Raw genomic sequence first — 24558 nt, 5'->3', positions numbered from 1 at the left:
ATTTTTTTCAAAAACAGGTCAAATACTTTGGACATGTGGTGTCTGAATAGGGTGTGGCGACTGATCCGGGAAAGGTAAAGGTGGTGCAAGATTGGAAATGACCTTTGCATTTGGCAGAATTGCGGTCGTTCCTAGGGTTCGCAAGCTACTACCATCGCTTTGTTAAAGGCTTTGCTTCTCTGGCTGCCCCATTACACCAACTGGTGAGTCGATTGAGTGGTCCTAAAAGAAAGCGTGAAACTCCTCGAATTCCATTGGGGTCGGAATGGAATGAGGCATGTGAGTATGCTATTGAATCCATCAAACCATCATTTAATCATGGCCCCTGTCCTGGCCTATGCTGACTTCACCAAGTCATTTGTAGAGATGGCCAACCCAGTTGGCTTCATTCAATTGCAATGCTGACGCTTTGTCAGAGCAGTATTTGGAGAGGTTTGCGTCTGGGACCGAGGTACCAGCAGGTTAGGTAGGGCAGGTTTCAGAAAGTCCACAGAAAGTAGTAGGGTGTAATGAGGTTGTTGCGCTGGCAGGGCGGTCTGTTAAAGACCTTTCTCTTTTACAAAACTGGACTCTGTTATTGGCCCAGCCTTGAAGTTTTTTCGGGCGGAGTGTCAGCCGGAGTCAGAAGAGAGAATTATTGCCAGCAGCCAGCAAAGTGCTTTTGCGTCACTGGGAAAGGTTGGTGGAGAAGGGAGGTCTATTGTAGGGTTGTGCCAATAGACGATAGTATCGTGTATCGACGATAGTCAGAGATATCGCCTGTTGCTGATGCCTTTGACGATAGTTAGACGATTATTATTATTATCCGTCAACAAAGAACTTAACTTTAGCAATGCAGCACAGAGAGTCTGTTCTAGGATGCTTCAGAAACTTGCCGCGGTATAAACACACGCATAGAGAGGCCACAGCACCTTAACGCACCTGCTCCCCGCGATGGCTGCCCACTGCTCCGGGTGTGTGTTCACTACTGTGTGTGTGCACTTGGATGGGTTAAATGCAGAGCACAAATTCCTAGTATGGTTAACCATACTTGGCCTCACTTCACCTACTTTCCTTACTTTCCTAACTACTTTAAAGTATATGTAGATTTTAACTAACTGTTGCAAACTACACTTTCAACATATCTTCCCCAACACTTTTTTTACCAAAAGATTTTCAAGCCTTTTCCAGGTTTCAAATAATTGTGGGAACCCTGCTGTGATCTGTGATTTTGTCAGCAAGTGCTTAATACTATTTAAGAGTTAAGTTTTGGGTTATAAACTTGATACTGAAGAATTTGTGCTATTGCCTCATTTTTCATTTGAGATTCCCATATTCTCCAAATGTTCAAATACATTTTCAGAATATCAGAATATTTTTAGATAATTGACTTTAATAATCACATTATAAATTATGGGTAAGTGCAATCAACTCTATGTCAACTGTGGGAGTCTACATTGACCTTTAAATCTAAAGAAACGCAGAAGCTTCCAGTAGAGGGAGTTAATGAAGCTGTTTTTGGTTAATGTCAAATAACGCAATGAATCAACTGTATACCACTATTAAATTATAAATATATACTACTAAAAAAAGCAACAAGCTTTAGGGGCCGTTCACAAGAAGCGTCTTTTGCGCGCGCTCGTTTTTTCCAGGCGCGTCCGCGCCGCATCGATTTAAAAACATTTCAACTTTTCAGAATGTCGCAAGCGCACCGCAGGTCATGTGACATGAACTAACCATTCAGCTTCCTCACGTTTTCCTTTACATTGAAACCTCAGCAGAAACATGTAGGAGCAGCTCATCATTGTGGTCCAGGGATTTCCTGAACTTTATGATTTGTCAAGCCCCCATTATTTTGACGCTAATAGAAGAAACAATGCATGGAGACGCATAGGCTTGGAGCTAGAGCGCAGCTGATGGTTGCTTAGAAACGGCAGACGCTTCCAGAGCGCAAGCGCCGGAGCGCTTTGTTGAAAAGGAAGAAAGCGGCGCGCATATCGTTTTCCACGCGTTTTAGGCGCGACATGTGAACGGCCCCTTAAAATGGTATAAGCAAGATGACGTCATTTGCATTTTTTAAAACAACAACTGAACTATGAGAATTCATTACAAATGTTTCAGCTTTTTCTTCTGTGGACCAAATTATTGCTCTTAATTAAGTTCTGGAAAACCATGTTAAGATGGTAGTGTCGGGATTCATCCAAGAAAATGTGTTTGGAATAACAAAGTTGAAAAAGACAGATTTTTTATTTTTGACTGAACAACCTTTAATACTCCTGCTACTAGCAAGTTTGGCAAATATTTAGCAACAGTTCAAAAGCCCATATCTGACAGGCTTTTTAGATCTTGGCATCAAATCAAATAAAAACATAACTGATGTATAACACATACACCCCAGACCCCCCCCCCCTCTCTGCATTACATAATGAAAATCAGAAAAAAAAAAAAACTCCAAATAATCTCAGGAACATCAAGATGACAACATACAGACCCAGTAAACACAAATGATGTCTGGTGTTTCCATTCAAAATATTCAGAACCACACACACATAAAAAAAAAAATATTGCATACTGGAACTCATATGGTTCCACAAGGCCGATGATATGGTTAAATAACAACTATTTCAGGACTGCTATGGCTATACTCAACCTTGATGCAAAACATTATCTCTGTGATACACATTGTTATCTATTTGTGCATTTCAGATTACAGTTGCGCTCAGATCGTACAGAAACCCTCACACTGGGTCTACAACGCAAGTGAATGATGACATGCAACAAATCTGAAATATTCCTATTAAAAATCGACATATCTGTCTACAGTGCAGCAGACATATTATGCCGACAACTGGAACATTTTTTTTTTGCGTCTCATACTTGTTTGCAGTGCAGACAGTGTTATTGTTTACCTTCAGCCAGTTAACAGTATAAAATAAAACAAATGAAAAACAGTAAATAAGCCTCTTAGTTAGTAGTATACTATGAGCCAAAAACAAACTATGGTGAAAAATGAAGAATCCAATGATAAAACCTAAAAATGTCTGGATGTATGAGTGGTCAGAATGAACTTTTTTTCACTATGGCTAGTTTATGGACTTACACTTACCCACACCCATCCAATCAGAGTCCCATAGAGCCAGGTATTGAGATAGAGTTTTCTACCTGACTCTGTTAACAGCATTGGTAAAGTGAGGCCACCCAAAATCAGCAGAGAAGGCAATGTCTTTGTTAGACTAAGTGGCGACTTTTGTCCTTCTCCAGGGAACCTGTACTTTTTCTCAGTGTCTTCAGAATCATAGAAAGTGGCCAGAAGTCTACACAGAAAGAGTAACACATTTTTAAAACATGTTTTGCACATGCAACTAAACCATCATTTTAAAACAATACAGCATTTCCAGTACAAAAAATACTTTATTCAACAGTGATGTAGCGTAATGAATGGCAGCACCAATGTTTTTATGCCACGTTGTAATGTACATACATTTTTCAGGTGAGCAAACAAATAACCCTACACACTCTCCTTAAATGTTCAACCACTTTAAACTATATGCAGTTTTTAGGTGTAACTGTTGCAAACAGTATCATAGCCCTTTGTTAAAGTGTTTTGATCCTTGTTACACTTTATATGTAAATATTATATTAACAACAAAAACATATGCATAATTACACGTATTTGAGCCTTACATGCAACTAACTCTAAACCAAACCCTCATCCTCAACATACAATACGTACAGGCAGTTATTTAATATTACTAAGTACTAAAATTTATATTTACAAAGTAAAAAAGGACACTATAAAATAAATTGTAACTGTATGTAGTTGTGTATATGTAGTTATGCATAAATAAGAGTGTTGGACTAGGTACTATTTCGGATACTCACTTGTCCTTGATTTCAAATCTTTCATGTAGCCATCTGCGGAAGAACACTGACTCCGTAGGAATTTCCCTCATGTCCAAGCGGTTGAAGTGGATGTGCACCCTGGGGCATTCCTTGCACAGGAACTCTATCACACAGAGAATATAAATCTCATTAAACCACACCTCTCATTACAAATCTAGTGATATGTTGTAAATGTCTTTCTAGAAATTATAAGAATGAGAAAAGTAAGTCTGGCACACATTGCGTTAACAAACACGCGTTAAACTTACAGTGCAAACTTGTAGTTTGCTACAATTATTGTGAATGGAGTCATTCTAAAGCCCTATTCAGACGGTAATTGTTTCTCAGAGGGACGCAAGTTATTTTCACCACTTACAGGGATCAGTCAGTGATTTTATTACAGTCCGAATATAAAATGTCGGTGTTTATCCCTCAACACCTGTGTAAAAATACCCGGCTGAATTACCTACTGTTTTCTGACAAACACCATGGTCGTGTGGTAATTTAACTGCAGTCCGAATTTGCTTCTGTGAGTTTACAAGAATAAATTGATTTAAAATTCAATGTTTAATACCTTTTTGACCAACTGCCGAACAAAGCACAGTAACTGTTGAACTTCGTTTCAATTACCATGCATATTTGAAATGCTGGGAAGTATTTAAAACAATATTTCAAAACTACTCCACCACATGATTTTTATGAATCTTTACAAATAGTCTTTTCTAATAATGTGCTAGTTAGCAAGTTTCACGACTTAATGAGGTTTGTCTGCTTGTCATCCCACGGCAGAAAGGGGTGGAGTGAACAGAGCTCACTAGCATTTAAAGAGCAATGCCACAAAACCAGGCTGATTTTGAGAAATCTACCTTTGAGAAATTTTAACCAAAAAGTGTTATAGACTTTTCATTAAGACCTTCAAAAATTATATCAACATGTGGAAAATGGGCATCTGATGACCCCTTTAAGATATTTTCTGCTTTTAACACATGTATCATTGGATGAAACAGTGTTATTTAAGAAATTATATTAATTAATACTATACTTATGAACCCTACTATAAGTTTCTCCTAATATCCACTTGCTGACTTTTGACGTAATGAATAATATTTCCAGGGGCCGTATGTATAAAACTTCTAAAAAATGCTCTTAAGAGTAGTCTTGTAGCCCTGTACATTGTTCGGTTCCGGTAACAACGCCCGTGCAGCAGGGCAACTGGGTGACTGTGAGACGGCATAGTCGCGGGTCAAAACACCGCTCTTCCGTTCCGATCAGAACATCAAACAGGTTCTCCCCACTCAGTGACGCACCCACTGAGAAACCTGATGAAAGTGCTCTAGTAATTGGCGATTCTATTGTACGGAACGTGAAAATAGAGACTCCAGCCAACATAGTCCAGTGTTTACCGGGAGCCAGAGCGCCTGACATCTTGGCAAATTTAAAAGTGCTGGCTAATGCTAAACGTAAATTCAGTAAGATTGTTATTCACGTCGGCACTAATGATGTTTCTACTTCGCCAGTCGGAGATCACTAAAAATAATGTTAAAGAGCTGTGTGAACTTGCAAGTACGATGTCAGACACTGTAATATGCTCTGGTCCCCTCCCTGCTTACCGTGGTGACGAGATACACAATAGACTGTGGTCACTCAATGGCTGGATGTCAAAGTGGTGCCCGCGAAATAACATAGGTTTCATAGACAATTGGACGAGTTTCTGGGGCAGACCTGACCTGTTGAAAAGAGATGGTCTTCATCCCTCCGAATGTGGAGCATCTCTCCTATCTAGAAATATGGCACATAGTCTAGCGTTTGCACTTGACTAACTAATGCCCAGGTCAGGAAGCAGTCAGACTGGCTAAACCGACAGTCTGCTAGCCGCTAGGCTTGCCACGATAGAAGGTGTTGACGGTGTTACTGGTTTTAAGACGCAACACCGGTGACATCACTTTTCCACCGTGACACCGTCTCCACTTTTTTTTTTTTTTTAAGTATTCGTTTTTTTATTAAATATTTATTTGAATTGAATGGAAAATATCATTCTAAATAATTTACTTAAGACGAGAGCATGCAATATAATTAAAAACTGAACATAGCTACAATGCGTCATATTTCATTTATCACGTGAGGAGTTCGCGCTTAATAAACAGCCTAAAATTTAAGCATGTTTGGCCGAGCCCGGGGCACTCCCCCTGCCCAGGGAGAGGGATGCTGAAAACAAGAGATGATGAAGGTAAAACAGCTTGGCTATTTAAAGGGATTCTCTTGTAGTGCTTGGATACGGAGTGTGATTGCTGATGGTGAATTGGCCGTGTAGAATTTACAGAAAGAGAATGGCGGACGATTTAGTGTCCAAAAGCACCTGTTTGGCAATATTTTGGGTTCAAAGTTTTTTTTTTTTGTAGTTTCGTTGTCGTCCATTAAAACAATTGACGCCGAATTGCCAATTCCCGCAAAACTGAAAGTGAAAGTATAATACTCACGCATTTATAAGCTATTTAAAAGCAGAAAAAAAGAGCAAACCCCCACCCCCACGGTGATACCGGTATTACCGGTGTTGTCACGTGCCGATTAACCGGTGGGGAAATTTCCTCATCGTCACAACCCAACTAGCCGCCTCACGTCACAGAAATCAGTTAATTCTCAGCACATAGAGACCATTTCACCTAGATATCACACTATAGAGACTGTGTCTGTTCCCCGAGCAAGAAAATATAAAAAAACGGCTGAATCAAATCAAGACTAACAATTTAATTGATGTTCAACAAATAAAAAATATATATAATACAGAGAAACAATTGATAAAGCTTGGCTTATTGAATATCAGGTCCCTAACTACGAAAGCACTTTTTGTAAATGATATGATCACTGATCATAAGCTAGATGTGCTCTGTTTGACAGAAACCTGGCTAAAACCAGACGATTACATTATTTTAAACGAGTCCACCCCCCAAGATAACTGTTATAAACATGAACCACGTCTAAAAGGTAAAGGGGGAGGTGTTTCTACTATTTATAGCAATATTCTCAATGTCTTTCAGAGAAAGGGCTTCAAATATAACTCGTTTGAAGTAATGGTGCTTCATATAGCATTATCCAAAGAAACTAGTGCTAATGATAAATCCGCCGTGACGTTTGTACTAGCTACAGTTTACAGGCCACCAGGGCACCATACAGAATTTGCTGATTTTCTATCCGAGTTGGTGTTGGCCGCAGATAAAGTCTTAATAGTAGGTGATTTTAACATCCATGTTGATAATGAAAAAGATGAATTAGGAACAGCATTTATAGATATTTTGAACTCTATTGGGGTTAGACAACACGTGTCAGGTCCTACTCATTGCCGAAATCATACTCTAGATTTAAAACTGGTCACATGGAATTGATGTTAATGGTGTTGAAATTCTGCAGCAAAGTGATGATATCTCAGATCATTATCTAGTCTCTTGTATACTCCAGATATGTAAAACTGTAAATTCAACTCCTTGCTACAAGTACGGTAGAACCATCACTTCTACTACAAAAGACTGCTTTGTAAGTAATCTTCCTGATTTATCTGAATTCCTCAGCATATCCAATAGCTCAGAAAAACTTGATGATGTAATAGAAACTATGGAATCACTCTTTTCTAGCACTTTAGATACAGTTGCTCCAGTGCGCTTAAAAAAGATTAAGAAAAACAGTGTAACACCGTGGTATAGCGATCACACTCGCGCCCTAAAGAGAAAAGCACGAAAATGGAACGCAGCTGGAGGAAAACAAAACTAGAGGTTTTTCGAACTGCTTGGCGTGAATGCAACTCATCTTATAGAAAAGCATTAAAAACTGCCAGATCGGATTACTTTTCGTCTCTCTTAGAAGAAAACAAACATAACCCTAGGTATTTGTTCAATACTGTGGTTAAATTAACGAAAAATATAGCAGAAACAGGTGCAGACATTTCCCAACAGCACAGCAGTAATGACTTTATGAAGTACTTTACCTCCAAGATAGACACTATTAGAGACAAAATTGTAACCATACAGCCGCCCGCTACAGTATCGCATCAGATAATGCGTTGTAGATCTCCTGGGGAACAATTCCACTCATTCTCTATTATAGGAGAGGAAGAATTGTATAAAATTGTTAAATCATCTAAACCTACAACATGCATGTTAGACCCTATTCCATCAAAGCTACTAAAGGAGGTACTTCCAGAAGTCATAGATCCTCTTCTGAATATTATTAATTCGTCACTATCATTAGGATATGTTCCCAAAACCTTAATCGTACTTATCAGACCGTCATCAGTTTGTGGCAATAAATGAAGAGGTATCATTTAAATCGCAAGTGCAGTATGGAGTACCTCATGGCTCAGTACTAGGGCCATTACTTTTTACGCTTTACATGTTACCCTTGTTAGATATCTTAAGGAAACATGGTATTAGCTTTCATTGTTACGCTGATGATACTCAGCTCTATATTTCTTCGCAGCCCGGAAAAACATATCAATTCGAAAAACTAACAGAATGCATAGCTGATAATAGGGCTGTCACGATTATGAAATTTGGCTGACGATTAATTGTCCAATAAATAATTGCGATTACTGACGATTAATTGTCTGTTTTAGGGCTTTGTCGATTAATTGTCATACAAATTGTTGTGATTATTTAATTGAATCCCTTGTAAATTGTCACTTGCAATAACACATTAATACACTTAAAGCCTTTAAGTATTAAAGTAATTTATTAAATCAAAAATATATATCTTTCAGAAATGTGTACATTTAAAGAAAAAATGTAAATGTATATGAAAGTATAAATAATAGAAACAATCACCATAAAGTTACCATAACACAAAAAGGACTGATGTGTCAGTATCTCAAACTAAAGTAAAATATAATTAAAGCTGCAAGCAGCGATGACCGGGCCCTCGCCGACTGTGCAGTCGCCATCCCGATAGCATCAGGAAAACGGTGCCCGGTTGGCACATGCATTCACAGTAACCCTTTGGACTAACCCTAACTGTCTCTCCTCCTCTCTGACTCTTTCTCTTACCACCCATCCCCCCTCCTTACACTCAGCCACTTACCACACAAACACACACATAGAGTGCAGAGCAGAGTGAGATCAGATATGTTTTTTATTTTCTTTCATTCGTGGAGTTTTGTATAAGTATGAAATTAACTGTGTTTGATCAGAATGAATAGTTATTTGTATGAAAAAAGTTTCAAAGAGTTAGGATGCTGCACTTTAAATATATAATAAATCATTGAAAATTTAAAATGGAAAATGAAATTCTAAGCACGCTATCTGCCTCAAAAACACAGGAAACAAATATTTGAATGTATTTTTATTTTTTTTATTTGCCATGGCAACAGTATTTAATGCATAAGGGTCGCCTTTACAGACTCTCATCGGCCATGTTCTTACATTATTCTGATTAAGTTTGAAGAAAATCGAGTACAAATAAATTGTTCGTTGTTCGTTCGTGTTTGTTAGTTCATTAACCAATGTTAAAAGAGACCCTATTTTAAATAGTTACCATGTTTTATGATCTACAACCATTTTTAAATATTATTTTAATGATCTATAAGCATCTGTAAAATAATTATAAACAAATATATTAAAAATAAATACATATTAACTTAGTTGATTTTTTTGGCCTTTATGTATTTGTTTCTCATTCTAATTAAGTGACCTGAGCAGTATAGTGTCATACTTATAAGATTTTTTGTTCTATCAGTGAGAGTGTATATATGTATATAAATCATATAATTTTTCCTTAAAAGATAAAAAAAAAGATTTTAATGCTCTTTAAGCACCTATACAAAATAATTATGTAAAAGTACACTCACAGTACAGTACATATCAACTGATTCTATGGATTATTGTCATTCTTATACACTGAGAATGAGCTAAATAGCATTAGAGGCAAACGATTCCTTATCTTATGAGGACCTCTAGTGTTCATTCCTGGTATTAGAGCCTTAAAATGACAAACATATATTACACTTTTATAATGTTTTTGGGGCCTCTGAGCATGATAACATTTTGAAACTACTCAGATTCCCTAAGAATGTCTTGTTCTTTATAAGTTAAAAAGTTTTGATAAGTTAGAATAATGCAATTTAAAGATATATGAAGATTACTCTTAATATTTTTTACTGTTACTTTCATAAATCACCACATCAACACCATTCAAGATATCCCAAAGCCGTTCACAATTTAGCATCTTCAGTATCTTGGCATCATGTTGACAAAGTTTGGTGTGAGATGTCTGATTCTACTATGAGTGATATGAATTTATTCACAGCTATATTTAAAAACACAGGAAACAAATGTAAAAGTTTGACACGTTGCCATGGCAACAACGTTTGATGTATCAAGGACCCCTTCACAGATTCTCATCGGCCGTGTTTTGATATTATTCTGATGAAATTTGAAGCAAATTGAGTAAAATTAAGAGGTTGATTTAAAAGCGTTTTGCAAGCAACACACTTCCTACTGCCAGTTGGTGGCGCTATAACTTTGACTCATAATAGTCACATCTCTGTGATCGGTATCATACGACGAACAAACTGCTAAAGTTTGGTCAAAATCAGATAAAGTGTGTCAAAATTATTAGACACTTCCTGTTTCTCATTTCTCGCCATAATTTGTCACCCTCCCACGGCCAAACCGTTCGAGATACCAAAAATCCCCTGGCAATTTTGCATTCCCAATATCTGTAGATCATGCTGACCGAGTTTGGTGGCCATCGGTGGAAAGGTCTAGGAGTAGTATTTCAAATTCCACAGCTTGATTTTTCCAAAAATCCATATTTAACTAAAAATAGCTGACTTCCTGTTGGTCGTAGCTAATGGGTGTAAATTAGAAAGTTGTCCGGCTTGATGAGATCAATATATGTACCGAGTTTGGTGACTGTAAGACAAAGTAACCCCCCAACTTTTGTCAAAAGGTGGCGCTATGGAGCGCCTGCTGCACGCCCATTTATGGGCTTTTATCAGTATCTAAATATCATTAATACAGATGTGTGTGTTGAGTTTCACGAAATTCTAAGTATTTTAAGTGGCTCAAAACCACAAAAAGCTGAAGTTATAGTTTGGCACGTTGCCATGGCAACATGATAAAAGTTATTGATAATGCCCTTCAGAGATTCTCACCGGCCGTGTTTCGACATTATTGGGATGAAGTTTGAAGCAAATTGACAAAAATTAAGAGGCTGAGTTTAAAGCATTTCAAAAACGTCACGGTTTCTGCTGCCAGTTGGTGGCGCTATAACTTTGACTCATAATATTGACATCTTTGTGATCGGCATCAGACGACGAACAAACTGCTGAAGTTTGGTCAAAATCAGACAAAGTGTGTCAAAGTTATTAGGCACTTCCTGTTTCTCATTTCTCGCCATAACTTTGTCGCCCCGCCACGGCCAAACTATTCGAGATATCAAAAATCCCCTGGCAATTTTGTGTCCCCAATGTCTTGAGATCATGCTGACCGAGTTTGGTGGCCATCGGTGGAAAGGCCTAGGAGAAGTATATCAAATTCCATTGCATGCGCTTTTTAGACATCCCTGAATAGCTGACTTCCTGTTTGGTGAAGCACGGACTGTGAGCACGAAAGTTGTTCGGCACGATGAGGTCTATGTGTGTATGAATTTTGGTGACTGTAGGTCAATTGGTGTGCGCACCAGGGCCCATCAAAAGTTGCAGTTTTTAGCGTTGTGCCACGCCCCCCCCCAGGTGACCCCCCATCTCAAAGTCTGTCCGGCCCTGATGGCCGCAGGTTCCAATGTGTGTGCCAAGTTTCAAGAGTTTTCGTGTATGTTAAGTGCCCCGAAATCCCCCAAAACATTGAAAAAAAAAATAAAAAAAAAATAAAATAATAATTAAAGCTGCAAGCAGCGATGACCGGGCCCTCGCCGTCTGTGCAGTCGCCATCCCGATAGCATCAGGAAAACGGTGCCCAGTTGGCACATGCATTCACAGTAACTCTTTGGACTAACCCTAACTGTCTCTCCTCCTCTCTGACTCTTTCTCTTACCACCCATCCCCCCTCCTTACATTCAGCCACTTACCACACAAACACACACATAGAGTGCAGAGCAGAGTGAGATCAGATATGTTTTTTTATTTTCTTTCCTTCGTGGAGTTTTGTATAATTATGAAATGAACTGTGTTTGATCAGAAAGAATAGTTATTTGTATGAAAAAAGTTTCAAAGAGTTAGGATGCTGCACTTTAAATATATAATAAATAATTGAAAATTGAAAATGGAAAATGAAATTCTAAGCACGCTATCTGCCTTAAATATCACAGTAAACAAATATTTGAATGTATTTTTTATTTTTATTTATTTGCCATGGCAACAGCATTTGATGCATCAGGGCTTTTACATTATTCTGATGAAGTTTGAAGAAAATCGAGTACAAATATATTGTTCGTTGTTTGTTCGTGTTTGTTAGTTCACTAACCATTGTTAACAAAAGAGACCCTATTTTAAATAGTTACCATGTTTTATGGTCTACAAGCATTTTTAAATATTATTTTAATAATCTATAAGCATCTGTGAAATAATTATAAACAAATATATTAAAAATAAATACATATGAACTTAGTTGATTTTTTTGGCCTTTTTGTATTTGTTTCTCATTCTAATTAAGTGAACTGAGCAGTATAGTGTCATACTTGTAAGATTTTTTATTCTATCAGTGAGAGTGTATATATGTATATAAATCATATAATTTTTCCTTAAAAGATTAAAAAAAGATTTTAATGCTCTTTAAGCACCTATACAAAATAATTATGTAAAAGTACACTGACAGTACAGTACATATCAACTGATTCTATGGATTATTTTCATTCTTATACACTGAGAATGAGCTAAATAGCATTAGAGGTCAAACGATTCCTTACTTTATGAGGACCTCTAGTGTTCATCCCTGGTATTAGAGCTTTAATCTGACAAACTTAAATGACACTTTTAATGTTTTTGGGGCCTCTGAGCATGATAACATTTTGAAACTACACGTATTTCCTAAGAATTTCTTGTTCTTTATATGTAAAAAGTTTTGATGAGTTAGAATAATGCAATTTAAAGATATATGGAAATAACTCTTCATCTTTTTTACTGTTACTTTCATAAATCACCACATCAACACCGTTCAAGATATCCCAAAGCCGTTCACAATTTAACATCTTCAGTATCTTGGCATCATGTTGACAAAGTTTGGTGTGAACTGTCTGATTCTGCTATGAGTGATATGAATTTATTCACAGCTATATTTTTCCAAAAATCCACATTCAAATCAAAATAGCCGACTTCCTGTTGGTCGTAGCTAATGGGTGTAAATTAGAAAGTTGTCCGGCTTGATGAGACCAATATACCGACCGAGTTTGATGTCTGTAGCTACAACTAACCCTCCAACTTTTGTCAAAAGGTGGCGCTATAGAGTGTCTCCTCCACGTCCATTTATGAGCTTTTGCCAGTGTTTTACTATCATTAATACTGATGTGTGTGTTGAGTTTCATGAAATTCTAAGCATGTTATCTGCCTAAAAAACACAGGAAACAAATGTTAAAGTTTGACATGTTGCCACGGCAACAGCGTTTGATCTATCAAGGACCCTTTTACAGATTCTCATCGCCCGTGTTTTGATATTATTCTGATGAAGTTTGAAGCAAATTGAGTAAAATTAGGAGGCTGATTTAAAAGCGTTTGCAAACAACACACTTCCTGCTGCCAGTTGGTGGCGCTATAACTTTGACTCATAATAGTCACATCTCTGTGATCAACATCAGACGACAAACAAACTGCTGAAGTTTGGTCAAAATCAGGCAAAGTGTGTCAAAGTTATTAGACACTTCCTGTTTCTCATTTCTCGCCATAATTTGTCGCCCTGCCACGGCCAAACCGTTCGAGGTTTCCATATTCCCCTGGCAATTTTGCGTCCCCAATGTCGTGAGATCACGCTGACCAAGTTTGGTGGCCATCGGTGGAAAGGCCTAGGAGGAGTATTTCAAATTCCACAGCCTGATTTTTCCAAAAATCCACATTTAAATAAAAATAGCCGACTTCCTGTCGATCGTAGCTAATGGGTGTAAATTAGAAATTTGTCTGGCTTGATGAGATCAATATATGTACCGAGTTTGGTGACTGTAGGACAAACAAACCCCCCAACTTTTGTCAAAAGGTGGCGCTATGGAGCGCCTGCTCCACGCCCATTTATGGGCTTTTATCAGTGTCTAAATATCATTAATACAGATGTGTGTGTGGAGTTTCATGAAATTCTATGTATTTTAAGTGGCTCAAAACCACAAAAAGCTGAAGTTAAAGTTTGGCACGTTGCCATGGCAACATGATAAAAGTTATCGATAATGCCCTTCACAGATTCTCATCGGCCGTGTTTCGACATTATTGGGATGAAGTTTGAAGCAAATTGGCTAAAATTAAGAGGCTGAGTTTAAAGCATTTCAAAAATGTCACGCTTTCTGCTGCCAGTTGGTGGCGCTATAACTTTGACTCATAATAGTGGCATCTTTGTGATCGGCATCAAACGATGAACAAACTGCTGAAGTTTGGTCAAAATCAGACAAAATGTGTCAAAGTTTTTAGGCACTTCCTGTTTCTCATTTCTCGCCATAATTTTGTCGCCCCGCCATGGCCAAACCATTTAAGATATCAAAAATCCCCTGGCAATTTTGTGTCCCCAATGTCTTGAGATTATGCTGACCGAGTTTGATGGCCATCGGTGGAAAGGCCTAGGAGGAGTATTTCAAATTCCATTGCATGCGCTTTTTAGACATCCCTGAATAGCTGACTTCCTGTCTGGTGAAGCACGGACTGTGAGCACGAAAGTTGTTCGGCCCGATGAGGTCTATGTGTGTATGAATTTTGGTGACTGTAGGTCAATTGGTGTGCGCTCCAGGGCCCATCAAAAGTCGCAGTTTTTTTTACGTTGTGCCACGCCCCCCCCAGGTGACCCCCCCATCTCAAAATCTGTCTGGCCCTGATGGCCGCAGGTTCCAATGCGTGTGCAAAGTTTCAAGAGTTTTCGTGTATGTTAAGGGCCCCGAAATCCCCCAAAACATTGAATAAAAAAAAATAATAATAATAATAATAATTAAAGCTGCAAGCAGCGATGACCGGGCCCTCGCCGTCTGTGCAGTCGCCATCCCGATAGCATCAGGAAAACGGTGCCCAGTTGGCACATGCATTCACAGTAACCCTTTGGACTAACCCTTACTGTCTCTCCTCCTGCAGAGCAGAGTGAGATCAGATATGTTTTTTTTTTTAATGAACTGTGTTTGATCAGAATGAATAGTTATTTGTATGAAAAAAGTTTCAAAGAGTTAGGATGCTGCACTTTAAATATATAATAAATCATTGAAAATTGAAAATGGAAAATGAAATTTTAAGCACGCTATCTGCCTTAAATATCACAGGAAACAAATATTTTAATGTATTTTTTATTTTTATTCATTTGCCATGGCAACAGCATTTGATGCATCTGGGCTTTTACATTATTCTGATGAAGTTTGAAGAAAATCGAGTACAAATATATTGTTCGTTGTTTGTTCGTGTTTGTTAGTTCATTAGCCATTGTTAACAAAAGAGACCCTATTTTAAATAGTTACCATGTTTTATGGTCTACAAGCATTTTTAAATATTATTTTAATAATCTATAAGCATCTGTGAAGTAATTATAAACAAATATATTAAAAATAAATACATATTAACTTAGTTGATTTTTTGTTTGGCCTTTTTGTATTTGTTTCTCATTCTAATTAAGTGAACTGAGCATTATAGTGTCATACTTATAAGATTGTTTGTTCTACCAGTGAGAGTGTATATATATGTATTTAAATCATATAATTTTCCCTTAAAAGATAAAAAAAAGATTTTAATGCTCTTTAAGCACCTATACAAAATAATTATGTAAAAGTACACTGACAGTACAGTCTATATCAACTGATTCTATGGATTATTGTCATTCTTATACACTGACAATGAGCTAAATAGCATTAGAGGTCAAACGATTCCTTATCTTATGAGGACCTCTAGTGTTCATCCCTGGTACTAGAGCTTTAATCTGACAAATTTATATGACACTTTTAATGTTTTTGGGGCCTCTGAGCATGATAATCTTTTGAAACTACACGTATTTCCTAAGAATTTCTTGTTCTTTATATGTAAAAAGTTTTGATGAGTTAGAATAATGCAATTTAAAGATATATGGAAATAACTCTTCATCTTTTTTACTGTTACTTTCATAAATCACCACATCAACACCGTTCACGATATCCCAAAGCCGTTCACAATTTAACATCTTCAGTATCTTGGCATCATGTTGACAAAGTTTGGTGTGAACTGTCTGATTCTGCTATGAGTGATATGAATTTATTCACAGCTATATTTTTCCAAAAATCCACATTCAAATCAAAATAGCTGACTTCCTGTTGGTCGTAGCTAATGGGTATAAATTTTTTGCAAAAAAAATCTGGTGATCAAAAATGATTAGGCTGTAGTTAAGAACTGTTAGTTTTATGGACAGTTAGAATGTTTTGTATATGCAGACAAGGGCTTTATGATGGGCCTGATTTGAATTTAGAAAAATGTTTTATTTCTTAAACATGTTTGAAGTTCTTAATAGATTTCACTGTTGCACATTTAGTCTTTTTATTTTTTTACAGTAATGTGCATTTTGCAGTTTGTTTACATGGTGTACATTGGATGCACATATTTATGACTTCTTGTTACAGTATTCATTTAAAATAAAAGTTGTTTAAAATAAACAACTGTGTGCACCCTATTATTAATGTAGATGTGTATTTCAGTAATACACTTAAGTAGGGGAGTTTTAAGTTACCAGCATTTATATCAAAATATGGATCCCATGTCTGCAAAACTAACATTTTAAATGAAATATTGATAGCTAATCGATATCGAATCGAATCGAATTGAATCGAAACCATAAAAATAAGAATCGAATCGAATTGCTAAATTGGTCACAATACCCAGCCCTAATTCACATCCTAATGAATAAACAACCAAGAGTTTAAATATTCCCTTCTATCTCCTCCTCTCTGACTCTCTCTTTCCACCCATCCCCACTCCCCACTCTCACCCTAACACTCAACAAACACACACCCACTTACCACGCACACACATAAGTGCAGAGCAGAGAGGGATCAGATTTGTTTTTTAATTTTCATTAATTCATAGATCTTTGTATAATTATGAAATGAACGGTGTCTGATCAGAATGACTAGTAGTCTGTATGAAAAAAGTTTCAAAGACTTTGGATGCTGCACTTTAAAGATATAATAAAATTACGGCTATCTTTTTTTACTCCGATTTCAATCAATCACCACATCAACACCGTTCAAGATATCCTAAATCTGCTCGCAATTTAGCATCTTCAGAATGTTGCCATCATGTCAAAAAAGTTTGGTGTGAATTGGTTGGTTTTCCCGAGAGAAGTATATAAAATTCCACAGCCTGATTTTTCCAAATATCCACATTCAAATCAAAATACCTGACTTCCTGTCGATCGTAGCTAATGGGTGTAAATTAGAAATGTTTCTGGCTTGATGAGATCAATATATGTACCGAGTTTGGTGACTGTAGGACAAACTAAACCCCCAACTTTTGTCAAAAGGTGGCGCTATGGAGCGCCTGCTCCACGCCCATTTATGGGCTTTTATCAGTGTCTAAATATCATTAATACAGATGTGTGTGTGAAGTTTCATGAAATTCTGAGTATTTTAAGTGGCTCCAAAACACAAAAAGCTAAAGTTAAAGTTTGATACGTTGCCATGGCAACATGATAAAAGTTATCGATAATGCAATTCACAGATTCTCATTGGCCATGTTTCAACATTATTGAGATGAAGTTTGAAGCAAATTGAGTAAAATTAAGAGGTTGATTTAAAAGCATTTAGAAAATGTTGCGCTTTGTGCTGCCAGTTGGTGGCGCTATAACTTTGACTCCTAATAGTCACATCTCTGTGATCGGCATCATAAGATGAACAAACTGCTGAAGTTTGGTCAAAATCAGACAAAGTGTGTTAAAGTTATTAGACACTTCCTGTTTCTCATTTCTCGCCATAACTTTGTCGCCCCGCCACGGCCAAACCGTTCGAGATATCAAAAATCCCCTGGCAATTTTGCGTCCCCAATGTCTTGAGATCATGCTGACCGAGTTTGGTGGCCATCGGTGGAAAGGTCTAGGAGGAGTATTTCAAATTCCATTGCATGCGCTTTTTAGACATCCCTGAATAGCTGACTTCCTGTAGGGTGAAGCACTGACTTTGAGCATGAAAGTTTTTCAGCCCGATGAGGTCTATATGTGTATGAATTTTGATAACTGTAGGTCAACCGGTGTGCGCTCTAGAGTCCCTCAAATGTAATTTTTTTTCATGCTGTGCCACGCCCCCCCCAGGTGACCCCCCCATGTCAAAGTTGGTCCGGCCCTGATGGCCGCAGGTTCCAATGTGTGTGCAAAGTTTCAAGAGTTTTCGTGTATGTTAAGGGCCCCGAAATTACCCAAAACATTGATGAAATAATAATAATAATAATCCTTAGAAAAACAATAGGGCCCGAGCCCAGAAAAACAATAGGGCCTTCGCCCTTTTAGGCTCGGGCCCTAAATATATTTTACAAATTTGAAAATTCTGTAAATTCTGGGGTGTATCTTGTCTCTAGACATTTTGATACTAGTGTCCAGTCAGTTGTGAGGTAATGTACTGTTAGGCTCATGTACGGGGTCATATTCACACTGGACCACATGTCTGTTGTGGCTGAATAAAAATCAATTTCTTTAAAATCCTTGAGGATTTCATCCTTCACTTCCCTGTATAAATTTGGAATTACTGTTTTGGAAATGTACGTTTTCCCTGGCAATTCATATTGCTTGTCAAAGTTGTAAAGCATTTCTTTAAATGCTGGTTTCACACTTGTGCTCTTCGGTCTAAAATGACCGCCCATAGGAAATGAATGGGAAATCGACAAAAATACAAATATTCAGAGAATTTTTGTGTGTACAATCTACAAATCCTCCACAATGCTGAAAAAAAGTACACAGCAGTGAAGGGGTGACACTCTAAAACACACACACACACACACACACACACACACACACACACACACACACACACACATTAATATACACACCTCTATTCGGTCACTTTTGACCAAAACATTTTCGGTTTAGAATTTTTCAAAAAAATCAAAGCTTCATCAGAACAGTACCAAATTCATTGACTTTTATGGCATTTGGAATGTGAACACGCATAAAAAATGAGGGCACGATTCCAAAAACAAAAAACAAAAAAACAACTTGTGCTCTTTGGTCTAAAATGACCGAACCATAGGAAATGAATGGGACATCGACAAAAATACAAATATTCAGAAAAATTGTGTGTACAATCTAAAAATCCTCCACAATGCTGAAAAAAGTACACAGCAGTGAAGGGGTGACACTCTAAAACACACCCATTCACTCACACACTCACACACACACACACACACACACACACACACACACACACACACACACACACACACACACACACACACACACTCTCTCTCTCTCTCTCTCTCACACACACACACACACACACACACACCCACCTCTATTCAGTCACTTTTGACCAAAAAATTTTCGGTTTTGAATTTAAAAAAAAAAAAAAAAAAAAAAAAAATCACAGCTACCAAATCCAGTGACTTTTATGGACACACATAAAAAAATGAGGGCACGATTCCCAAAAAAAAAAAAAAAAACTTGTGCTCTTTGGTCAAAAATGACCGACCACAGGAAATGAAGGGACATCGACAAAAATACAAAAATGTACAGAATTTTTCTGTCTCTTTCTCACACATCCACACACACGCACAAATGAAGTGAAATACAGCAAATTGAGAAGATGTAAAATAAAAAATATATGTATAAAAAAAATTACATATCCAGAGTGCAAAAGACACACACTCTCTTGCATATACAAAAAATTAACACTTCAAATCATATTTATAACAAAAAACTATCCCAAACTGGATAAGAAATAGTCTTTGAGATTGTTTAAATGTATGTTCAACTATTCCACCTAATAAAAATGCTGAATCAATTGTCTAAAAACAACTAGGCAATTCACAAGCTGCTTTGTAGAGAACTATACAGCCATCAAGTTACACCTGCCATTACAGATGTTTTTCTCGTTTTTTTACCAACAGATGGCGCTAATCTGCCTTCAAAAATTAGTGTTGAATGGCTGAGTCTCTATTTCAACCTGAAATACTGCATTCATTAATTTTTTTTTTTTTTTTTAATTTTATTAAAATTTTTTATTATTCTCAATGGCAAAAAAAATGGATATTAATTACAGCATAAATATTCATTATTACCACAAAACCCTCTCAAAATGCAAAAGAAAAAAGAAAAAATATTATTAAACAAAAATGAATTCGAATGGTTTTACTGAAAAAATTACAGGATGCGTTACAGGTGTCCGGTCACTTCTGACCGCGAAGAGCACACGTGTGACTGCAAAACGAAGAGCACCAGAGGGTTAATAATCGTGACAGGTCTAGCTGATATTAAAAACTGGATGGTGAATAACTTCTTACTGTTAAATCCTGAAAAAACAGAGGTGTTAATTATTGGACCTAAAACCTCGACAAGTAATGACTTAAAACACAGTCTAATACTAGATGGCTGCTCTGTAAATTCGTCGTCATCAGTTAGGAACCTAGGCGTCCTATTCGATAGCAATCTCTCCTTTGAAAGCCACATTTTTTAGCATTTGCAAAACCGCATTTTTCCATTTTAAAAATATATCGAAATTACGACCTATGCTATCAATGTCAAATGCTGAAACATTAATTCATGCGTTCATGACCTCAAGGATAGATTATTGTAATGCTTTATTGGGTGATTGTTCTGCACGCTTAATAAACAAACTCCAGCTGGTCCAAAATGCAGCAGCTAGAGTTCTTACTAGAACTAGAAAGTATGAGCATATTAGCCCGGTTCTGTCAGCATTGCATTGGCTCCCTATAAAATATCGTATAGATTTTAAAATCTTGCTAATTACTTATAAAGCCCTCAATGGTTTAGCTCCTCAGTACTTGAGTGAGCTTCTATTGCATTATAGTCCCTCACGTCCGCTGCGTTCTCAAAATTCTGGCAATTTGATAATACCTAGAATATCAAAATCAACTGCCGGCGGCAGATCATTTTCTTATCTAGCGCCTAAACTCTGGAACAATCTACCAAAAACTGTTCGGGAGGCAGACACACTCTGTCAGTTTAAATCTAGATTAAAGACACATCTCTTTAACCTGGCTTACACATAAAACATTAACACATTCCTATAATTCAAATCCGTTAAAGGATTGTTAGGCTGCATTAATTAGGTCAACCGGAACCGAAAAAAACTCACATTACATCTGATGCACTCGTTGCATCGTAAAAAGAATGGCATCTATGCTAATATTAGTCTGTTTCATTCCGAGGTCACCGTAGCCACCAGACCCAGCCTGTATCCGGATCAGATGGTCACTGCAGTCCCCCGGATCCAGTCCGTACCCAGCTTAGATCATGGATCACCACCTGGAGATGACTTCAATAGCCATGGATGTCAACCAGATGAGCTCCAGAGACCGATCATCAATGAAGACCTCGCCAACCTAGATAGCCATCGGTACTACACCACAGGAACCTGATGAGTTCTCTACAATTAGACATTGGTACAAACTGCTGGTTCCGTCTGGCCAGAGGAGAACTGGTCCCCCGACTGAGCCTGGTTTCTCCCAAGGTTTTTTTCTCCATTTCTGTCACCTGTGGAGTTTTGGTTCCTTGCCGCTGTCGCCTCTGGCTTGCTTAGTTGGGGACATTTTCCAGCGATATCGTTTGCTATTTGAACTGAACTGACGATGATATCACTGAATTAATTGATGAACTCCCTTTAACTAAAATTTATTATCTTCAATAATGCGTTAGTTACACACTATTGTTCTGTTTAAATACTGTGCAGTTGCTTTGACACAATCTGTATTGTTACAAGCGCTATATAAATAAAGGTGACTTGACTTGACTTTAAAAAAATGCTTTGCATTGTGTACAATTATCATAAATTATTATTGATGCTTTGAAATCCATGTCTCCTCAATTACAGTTGGAGCAATGATGTGAACAGCTCCAAGAACTCAAAGAAAGCCAACAATCTTCATAAAAGTTTCTTGTTTTGCAGCATGGTTTGACGGTCAGTTGGAAAGTCAACAAACTGCCATTTAGTTGTGGCCAAGAGAGAGAAAAAAAGTGTTACTGATTTTGTAAGCATATTGCATATTTGATTGGAGTCAATTTTTTTACTTTTATTTTTTTTGATAATAATGTAATAATTTTTGGCCATGCTGTCCTACAAAGAAATTATGAACGCATGCAAAAACAAGAGAGGTCCAACACAATATTAATAACTGATTATGTTGTATTCAATGTCAATGTTGACAGTTTATTGATTTTGTCACTAAATTTGTTGACGTCCTTGCCCCTTTTGAGACTTTTCTCAAAGTCCTAGCAACAAAATAAATTTCTTGGATAAACCTTATTTACTGCAGATTACAACACTCTCCCACTGATATATTTATATATAGATCAGTGAACTCACCATTATGTCCTCATCTGCTACATTTAGTGACTTTCAATTGAAAGCAGTTAGCAACACTGATCAGTGTTTTTCTCATATTTTGATGGTTTACGTGAAATGTGAAGTCATTAAAACCCTCCACACATCACTTTTGGCCACTGATGTGTTTGGTGAGGTTAGTGTCACAATATTTAAGACCCTCCTTAGTGTGTCATCACCAGTGCTTTGCTGTATTTTTACAATTGTTCAACTTTTCCAGTGAAAATAAAAAAATAAACAAACGTATTTTGCTTATAATGCTTAATAATAATCCACTTTACAAATCAATGATCTAGCTGCAATAATATTTTTGTTTGTTTATTTATTTTCACTGGAAAATTTGAAAGATTGTAAAAATGCAGCAAAGCACTGGTGATGACCCAGTAAGCAGGGTCTTAAATATTGTGAGACTAACCTCACCAAACACATCAGTGACCAAAAGTGGCCAACTTAGATTTCAGTATGGAGATAAAGGTTAGCACCATGATTCTCAAGTAGTATTACAGCACACTGTGACTGTATTGTATATAAGCACTGCCTGTTGTGGGCTTGTGGGATCTGACAGAGCACTTGGAAGTGGTGCCGCATTACTGGAACTTTGATATTGTGATGGACCTGTTGCTTACCCGTTTTGTTTAGTTTTTTTATTCAGAAGGACGTGGCAATATCCTAACAGCTACCTAAATGTTGCCACTGTTTATTCCTGTGAAAAACAGGATGTTTTCTGCATTAAACCTCTTACTGCTTTAGTGTTTTTTGGGAACCAATGGAAAATAACACATTGTAACACTCACTGTTTACAGGAAGTAACAGGAAATTCACATATCTGTATTTTTCCAGCCCTCAATGAATGGTATAACACTGTGAGTCTGCCTTTTTTCCTGTGCTAGTTTCAGTTCAGGAAAGTAAACATGCTGCTTGCAAACTGAATGTATGACAATAACAACATACTGTACCTGGCATTGTAGGAGCTGGATGTCTCTGGTCGTCTGATATAAGTGTTCCCTCATATGCTACTGTTATATCATAGACAGCATCCAGGTGTTCCTTCATAGTCTCAATGGCAACATGTGATGCTTTCATTCTTGGTGTTAAAACGTGTTTCAAAACAGCAAGTCCTGTAATAGGCAAGACAAGAAACTGCATATATACATACATACATACATACATACATACATACAGGGGTTGGACAATGAAACTGAAACACTGGCCAATATAATGTTGGAGGTTTCATGGCTATATTTTTGCAGCCTGGTGGCCAATCTTCAGTGATTGCACATTCCACCAGTAAGAACAGGTGTGAAGGTTGACTATGTGCACCCAATGGTTCAGACATTGTACTCTGAAGGTGGTGCCATGTATCAGGATGATAATGCACCAGTACACACAGCAAGACAGGTGACAGAGTGGTTTGATGAACATGAAAGTGAAGTTGGACCCCATGGCCTGCATAGTCACCAGATCTGAATATTATTGTGCCACCTCGGGGTGTTTTGGAGGAGCGAGTAAGATAACATTTTACTACACATACATATATTTACCTACATATATATTAGGGGTGTGCAAAGCAGTCAGTATTTGTATCTGTATTTGTATTTGTTGAGGGGGGAAAAGTATTTGTATTTGTATTTGTATTCGATTAAAATTCAAAATAGGTGTAAAAAATCCAGGTTTTTTTTTGTGTGCTAAAATTTTAATTTACGTTATAGTGTAAGTATTCTTTAATTATATCCATTATAATAATTATGGATATGCAATATTGGTTAATGTTTTTGAATATGTAACAAGCAACGTCATTGAAAAAAAAAAAGCCATTACCTCATCCATGGTTAAACCAACTAATAAAATACCATTATGAACATTATGAACCCCACCACCACCTGTCCTTGTTGGAGGACGCTAAACAGACAAAATAAAAATGTTCTTCTTCTGAAAGAACTTCTTTCCCGTGGCGTCTGCCGTTGCTAAGCAACCATGACCTGATCTCTCAATGACGACAGCAAAGCATAAATGGATTTCCAGCATTAAAAATTGCTTGCA

At 37.2% G+C, this 24558-nt stretch overlaps 1 protein-coding gene across 1 annotated transcript; it reads right to left on the bottom strand.

Moving 5' to 3' along the window:
- Positions 1-2396: 2396 nt before the first annotated feature.
- On the bottom strand, positions 2397-23868 carry agpat5 (1-acylglycerol-3-phosphate O-acyltransferase 5 (lysophosphatidic acid acyltransferase, epsilon)). The gene is made up of 3 exons (XM_073835222.1): positions 23475-23868; positions 3862-3985; positions 2397-3293 (listed from the first exon to the last, which is right to left on the bottom strand). Exons 1-3 carry the CDS (start codon positions 23686-23688, stop codon positions 3068-3070), a joined length of 564 nt encoding a protein of 187 aa, XP_073691323.1. The 5' UTR covers positions 23689-23868; the 3' UTR covers positions 2397-3067.
- Between the last annotated feature and the right edge of the window lie 690 nt (positions 23869-24558).

This window comes from Garra rufa, chromosome 2, assembly GCF_049309525.1.
Source record: "Garra rufa chromosome 2, GarRuf1.0, whole genome shotgun sequence".
Lineage (NCBI taxonomy): Eukaryota > Metazoa > Chordata > Actinopteri > Cypriniformes > Cyprinidae > Garra > Garra rufa.
Note: the sequence above shows the minus strand (reverse complement) of the source record. Positions and strands in the feature narration are given on the sequence as shown.